Genomic DNA, 6,725 nt, shown 5'->3' with positions numbered 1-6,725 from the left:
GGGAGGAGGTCACAAGGCGTCTCTGATTGGATGAGACAAAATTACCCGTTTCCCTCGCGACTTGTTCACAGCGGGCAGGACCCTGTGTTTTGAAGGGCTGGCCGACAACCGCCTGAATGAAAACACCGGAGCGACGCCACCATTGAAGCAGCGTTGTGGCGGATAATCGACTGCACGTCTCCTGTAGTTTTTTTTTTACTTCTCAGCCGTGAAAGGTTCGAGTGTTTGATCAGGTGGGTCTCCCGTCGACTGTTGTGGTTTCTGGCAACCGCGTCGATGTTTGCTGTTTGCATCGTCCGTATATTGCAGCTATCATGCGTCAAACAATCACCGCGTCACTCGGCTTACTTGCAAAATCCATTTCCAGAAACATCTGTCTTGCTACCATCTATATAGGCGGTGTGTTAATGATATTGTGTGTGGTATTGCATTAAGTCATTGCAAGTGCCTGAACTGCGTTTGTAGTCGGTTGAACGGTCGATTCTTCAAAGTGTGAGGTTGTTGTAACGCTCATTCATTCAGCCTTGCGTTCAGTAACGGTAAGCAAACCTAGCTAAACACGAGCTACCGAACGCGTTGGCTAAGCTAGTCGTGTTAGCTAAGTTAATGTTTGTTTCTCTTCCTGTTTCCCCACCTGCAGCGCGCTGTGTGCTGGACCTGAGACGGCAGCATGGACCCGCGGAAAGTGTCCGAGCTGAAGGCCTTCGTGCAGCTGTGCGACTCCAATCCCGCGGTGTTGCACCTTCCCGAAATGGGCTTCCTCAGGACCTGGCTGCACGGGTCAGTACACCGCGGGGTTAAGTCTTCTCGGAGCCCACAGCTGTCCCGACGTGCACGAGCGGTTGCCCGGCTTGTCGTTATTTTAATGATTCAGAGGGGATTTAGATGGCTTATTCATTCGGGTTTCACTAATGTGCTTAGATAAGGCCATATACTTAGGACTACTAACATGTGCCCCGTCCCGCCCACTCTCTGCTATAGAGGCAGGGTCTCTTGTCTGCCTAGAGGAAATACTATCTTTGATCTGATGTAAAAATAAAAATTAGAAAACATGCCTTGTCAAATGCAGATTTCCCCCAAAGAGCATATAGAGCACTGAATCCAACCAGGCAACATTTACTTATTTAATCTAAGAGGGTTTACAGCTGATGGGGCGTAAGTGATATTATCCTAATTTTACAGCACAGCAAAATCTTTTTTTTTATTCAGAACATAACATAGGAACTATTCATACTTTAGATTAAGATTCAGTAAATTGATCTTCTATAAAAACAGGATTTTCCCCTTTGTTTTAATTTTAATTTTGTTCCTGATCACAGATGTGTTCTGGCCATCAGATAGAGCTCAGCATGAGCTTTCCAATGATATATAATGCTGATTTTTGGCCAAAATGTCACTGATGTTCTTTTCACACCAAACTGTCGTCTTCACTGAGTTACAACGCATCCAGGGTGCATTTACAGTGTGGGAACAGGAACTTAAATAGAGATAAATAAAGTAGTTGTTTAATCTTCATGGGGACTCTTCATGGGTGTAATATGTTCAAGTGCAGGTGGATAGACTGGTTAGTGCATCAGTTGGCCATGAATTGCTCACTGAATTCTTCTCCATATCTTCATATTGCAGCATGGGTGCAACACTTCCACCCCAACCCAAGACAGAGGGTTCATGCAAGGTGAAAAAAACATGAATATTCTATGTTAAATCGTATCATTGTACAGTATCATTTAGGGCAGAGACGAACAAAGAGAGGGAAAAAATGAAGGTAAATAGTATTGAACATGAGTGAATTGTAATAAATGTTTCATCTGTAGGGTGGCTGTCCTTGTGGCCCGCCCCCCACCTCTGCTCCACCCCCCGAGCCTCCTGTCCCATCTGAGAGCGAGGAGAGTGATATCGGTACGTCCGTCTCACGCCTTACAACAGAGTTTCTGTAATTATAGCTCGGGACTCAAATGGGTGCAGGGCCTTCCTTCAGCGGCTCCCCACAGGACAAGACTGTTTTAATAAGCCTGGTTCCTATGGAGAGACTAAATTTATCAAGTCTGTGTTAGCGTGTGTCATTCACCTGATCCACATATGCCACCTTGGAGAGTAAGTTAAGCTTTTAAGTAATGGATATTGATTGTATGGAAGTAGGTTATGTCCTGACATGAACCTGACCTAATGTTTTGGTAAATGTTGGGTTTCCCCGTTTTGCTCCCTCAGAAATCGACAACGAGGGAGTGATCGAGCCAGACACAGATGAACCTCAGGAGATGGGAGACTTTGAAAACCTGGAGGTGAAATATGTTTTGTGTTTTTTTTTTCTGTAATCCATTGCTCACAGATTGATCTAGCCATAAATCATTAATGCTTTCAGCTGGATTCAAACCCTGCTCTCTCATGTGGAAACCAAACGGCTATCGGTTTACCAAAGGAGAATCCAGGCCTGGCTAAGGGAAATATCTAGGCTTTGATATCGTAGGCAGGATTTGACTGAACTTGTATGTCCCCCTCAGGTCACAGAGGAGATGATGGACCAGGCCAATGAGAAGAAGATGGAGGCTATCAACGCTCTAGGAGAGGGTAGGTTGATGTTCTTTTCAGAAATTGGAACACTGGGTATGTTAAAAGGCATTTGATAAATGTATAACATCTTTCACATATCAGCTTTTCATGCGATGTCTTTGTTCCATGTAGGCGATTTGCAGAAAGCCCTGGATCTCTTCACTGATGCCATCAAGCTCAACCCCCGCGTAGCCATCCTGTATGCCAAGAGGGCCAGGTGAGTTCCACTGCTGGGCTATTTTTAGACCGTTCAGTCTCTCATTCACAGATGTATTTATGGCAGACCACTACAGTATCAGACAGACCCACACAAACTGAACATAAAGTGCTGCTCATCTTGCATGGACACACTTCTCTCTGCTATGTGCCACTACCACACATAATAAAAAAAAAAAAAAAACCACCCAGCCGCGAACACAGCAGTTCACAATCAAGATCGATCTCCTCTGTTAATGCGTCACAATAGCCGTGCCGTTATTTTTTCCCCCTCTGCTCTAAAACAGTACTCTTTTGTTAACGCCGGTCTGTTATGAATCAGCACTGAGTGGTGAATGCAAGCGGTGCTTCTCTTTGTGTCAGCGTCTACATCCGGATGCAGAAGCCCAACGCAGCCAAGAGGGACTGCGACAGAGCGATCAGCATCAACCCAGACTCCGCACAGCCGTACAAGTGGAGGGGGAAGGCTCACAAGTACGTTTCCATGCAACACTCCACGGGTGCTTTAAGTACATGAAGTCAGTCAGTCACACCGGTGAATATGAATCACCCACCCACACACACACACGCATGACATAACCGCACCCTAGATATAAACAACCACCACCTTAACTCACCTCGACTCGTTTGGCAGCTCTCATTCAACATTTAGCCTGCTGAACAAACTCTGGCTTACAGTAGGGGCAAACCAGTGATGAAGATATGAAAATCTAATCAATCACTTAAGTAGTGTGCTCTTATCTTTTTAGTCGATTAAAATGCAATTATGGTTTTGCCATATAAACAAAAAAAAAGTTACCACTGACATTTAGCTTTTTCCATCCAAACAAAAATATACCAGCCCTTTGTCTCAGGACCAAGACTTTTGTGGAGTAGTCCACTAGTTTGCAAACTGAATAAAACATCTTTGAGGACAGGTAACTTGAACTAATGATGCCCTCAATTTTCACTGAATTCCTCTTTTTCCCCCCCTCTATGCCATGCTGCTTGTGCCATCTGGAAACGGTACTTTCTGTTTTTCCTCACTATTTTGTTTGTGTGTGTGTGTGTGTGTGTGTGTGTGTGTGTGTGTGTGTGTGTTGCCGCAGGCTGCTGGGCCACTGGGAGGAGGCAGTCAAGGACCTGGCCACAGCCTGTAAACTGGACTACGATGAGGATGCCAGTGCTATGTTGAAGGAGGTCCAGCCTAAGGTACAGTACCTGAGAACATAGGAGGGGGAATGAAAAACCTCATTTACAAACCCTTTTCAGTTTTCTTTTTATTACAGAAGAATCATTTGAAGTGTTAATCCAGATTTTTGACCTCTTTGAAACTGTTAACCTTGTCCTGATGCATGCAAATAAGTTCATCAAAATATACAAAATTCTGTTAGACTGCCTGGGGTTAACGTGACTCATCCTTTACTGGCTGTGTGTGGCATCATGCAGCTGGGTTTTCAAAAGCATCTTGGCACACAGATCCCTCACTGACTGACGGGGGAAACCGAGACCACGTCGAGACTCCCGGCTGCGGGTTTTGCGGTGTGGTTTTCATTCTCGCGCTGCCGTCTCTTCTCAGGCTAACAAAATCATCGAGCACAGACGCAAGTACGAGCGCAAGCGGGAGGAGAAGGAGATCAAGGAGAAGAAAGAGAGGATAAAGAAAGCCAGGGAGGAGCACGAGCGGGCGCAGAGGGTGAGTCGCGGTGGGAGGAGGGCGAGTGAGGCTGTGGGCCCACGGGGGAACCCCCTCCTCGCACTGCTTTCTTCTTCTACTCCTCATTTTGAATGTAAAGGGCGCGCCGTTGCATGTTCGCAATACAGGAGACGCCACCAGCGATTCCTGAAGGCATCGTGTAGTGCTGTAAGCTGAACCAGAGGAGTTTATATGAACATCAGCAGTACTGGTGATCTGGAGATCTGAACTTTGCCTGTATTCTTATTCTTGTGTCTTTGAACAGGAGGAAGAGGCCAGACAGGCTGCTTCTGGAGGAGCTGGAGGCTTCCCAGGTTTCCCAGGTAAGAGAGCGGAAAGGATCTGGGTTCGTGGCATGAAGGGAAGAGAGATTCACTCAGGACGTCCTCACAGGAGACACAAATAACAGTCATTATAGGGGGGAAAAGATTTCTAGTATTCTGCTTCCAAAGGTGTATTTCATTAGATAACCTGGTGACAGTTGTAGCATGATTTGTAGCAGCTTGTATATCATCTGAAGCAACAGTTACTAAATAGAGTTGTTGTCCTGTAGGCGGCGCTGGCTTCCCAGGCGGAGCTCCGTTCGGCATGCCAGGGATCGGGGAGCTCCTGAAGGACCCCGAGGTGCTCAACGCCATGAAGGTGAGTCACTGCTCAACGTTCCTCTTCGACGTCCCACCTCTTATGTCGCACAGATTGTGACTGTTCGGTTGATTTGTCTCAGTAAAATATCTCCTGGAATGCTCAGAGTTCTGGACAGTGGATCTCGTGGTTACTGGTCTGGTGTTTTATTTCTCTTGTGTATTCTATTGGATTTTATTCATCAATTTATTTGGAAAGCACTTTGTAACTGATTCGGAAACACACTACACCGATAAAGATGATCGTTGCCGTTCTTACATGTGATTCCCGTTCTGTGTACTTGAACTCCAGGACCCAGAGGTGATGGCGGCCTTCCAGGACGTGGCGCAGAACCCCGCCAACATTGCCAAGTACCAGGGCAACCCCAAGATCATGGCCCTCATCACCAAGCTGAGCTCCAAGTTCGGGGCCCCGCCGCAGCCCTAGAGAGGAACGGGCCGAAGCCGGGGGGGAGGAGAGGGGAGGGGATACGTGCTCGAGCAATTCGGAGAGCCACAACGCTTCTTAACAATTATTCCACTGTGTACGGATGAAATGGGGAGCGGGTGACGGGTTAATGGGAATGAAAGGATGGTGTAGGACGGATCTAAGGAAAGGCATGCTCTAACTTTTTTTTCTCGTTTAGACTAGAGAGCAACGTGTAAATGTTCTTAAATCGGAGTCCAGCCTGTAAGCACTTAGCGATCTCTCAATAAACTTAACAGCTAAAGACGGGGAGTAAAGAAACGAGACCTGAAAGAGGGTCTGGTACGTGGGATACCCCATTGACTCGTCACACACATCCCCTCACCTAGGGCTTTGCTTAACCGCGGGTTTGACGTATTTTTAACCTGTATCTGGATCGGCTAAAACTGGGAGCTCCTGCATTTAAAGCCACCAGCTCAGAGAAACATTTTTACAGCCATTTATCAACTGGTAATGGGTCAGCTACTGGTCTCTTTCTCTCTCTCTCTGAATAATGAGCCGACCTCACACGCAATGGTTGGCTCTGTTTTTTTAAAATCAGATTATTTTCCTGTAAACTGATGTCTTTTTTTGCCCCTCAGGTCTCTTAATGATTTTTTTCTCTCACCTTCACTGTAAGGTTACATGTTCCCTTGTCTGTCTGTTATTCCAAATGCAAAAAAAAAAATTAATGTTACTGTCCTTGTTGATTTTTGACCCTATTGGGAGAATATTGATTCACAATAATAAATCCTTGGTTGTTGCAAAATGGGTTTGACATTCGTTCCTATTTCAATTGTTTGCGTTCTTGACATTGCTGACATCTTGCATAACCAGACTGAACTGTTTTCCTAATCTGATTCATTAGATATGAAAATGCCATTGTTGAAAGAGGATGACTGGGAGTGAAGAACATGCTGAAAAACACAGGCGATTTCACCTTACTTTGACTGCACTTACTCCTCTGAGAAAGAACAGCGGCTCAGAAGCTTTCACTGCAGAAGACTCAACAAGTTGTTCATAAACCAAATACATTTTGTCATGTCCAGTAAACTAGTTGGGAAGGATAGAAACCAGTTCCAAGCCTGCCCAATTTTATAACTGGTTACTTACTGGTAATAAACAACACTTTGAATATAACAGTTTTTGTAGTGTTTAATAGTTCGGTTATAGATTTTTTCAGATTTTATTTAAGTAA

The 6,725-nt window shown here is 45.4% G+C and overlaps 1 protein-coding gene across 2 annotated transcripts; it reads left to right on the top strand.

Moving 5' to 3' along the window:
* The first annotated feature begins 101 nt into the window (after positions 1-101).
* st13 (ST13 Hsp70 interacting protein) lies at positions 102-6,308 on the top strand. Of its 2 annotated transcripts, none has more exons than XM_071521867.1 (13): positions 102-233; positions 641-780; positions 1,627-1,675; positions 1,815-1,899; positions 2,209-2,282; positions 2,502-2,568; positions 2,683-2,767; positions 3,130-3,240; positions 3,855-3,957; positions 4,325-4,441; positions 4,707-4,764; positions 4,995-5,083; positions 5,375-6,308. In XM_071521867.1, the coding sequence occupies exons 2-13, from the start codon at positions 671-673 to the stop codon at positions 5,507-5,509; spliced, it is 1,083 nt and encodes a 360-aa protein (XP_071377968.1). In that variant the 5' UTR covers positions 102-233; positions 641-670; the 3' UTR covers positions 5,510-6,308. The 2 variants fall into 2 exon arrangements, with proteins under 2 accessions (XP_071377968.1, XP_071377969.1); XM_071521868.1 differs by lacking the exon at positions 102-233 and adding an exon at positions 385-539.
* The last annotated feature ends 417 nt before the right edge of the window (positions 6,309-6,725 follow it).

Source organism: Centroberyx affinis, unplaced genomic scaffold, assembly GCF_046629955.1.
Source record: "Centroberyx affinis isolate AG114_WGS23_722 - 3 ecotype Tasmania unplaced genomic scaffold, CSIRO-AGI_Caff_v1 ptg000937l_1, whole genome shotgun sequence".
Lineage (NCBI taxonomy): Eukaryota > Metazoa > Chordata > Actinopteri > Beryciformes > Berycidae > Centroberyx > Centroberyx affinis.
Note: the sequence above shows the minus strand (reverse complement) of the source record. Positions and strands in the feature narration are given on the sequence as shown.

What these genes read in the sequence shown, in the direction of transcription:
- st13 (XM_071521867.1), top strand. Translation starts at nt 671, where the DNA reads ATGGACCCGCGGAAAGTGTCCGAGCTGAAGGCCTTCGTGCAGCTGTGC. An exon ending in AGCACGAGCGGGCGCAGAGG is followed by an intron (nt 4,442 to 4,706) that starts GTGAGTCGCGGT and finishes GTCTTTGAACAG; the next exon opens with GAGGAAGAGGCCAGACAGGC. An exon ending in AGGCTTCCCAGGTTTCCCAG is followed by an intron (nt 4,765 to 4,994) that starts GTAAGAGAGCGG and finishes GTTGTCCTGTAG; the next exon opens with GCGGCGCTGGCTTCCCAGGC.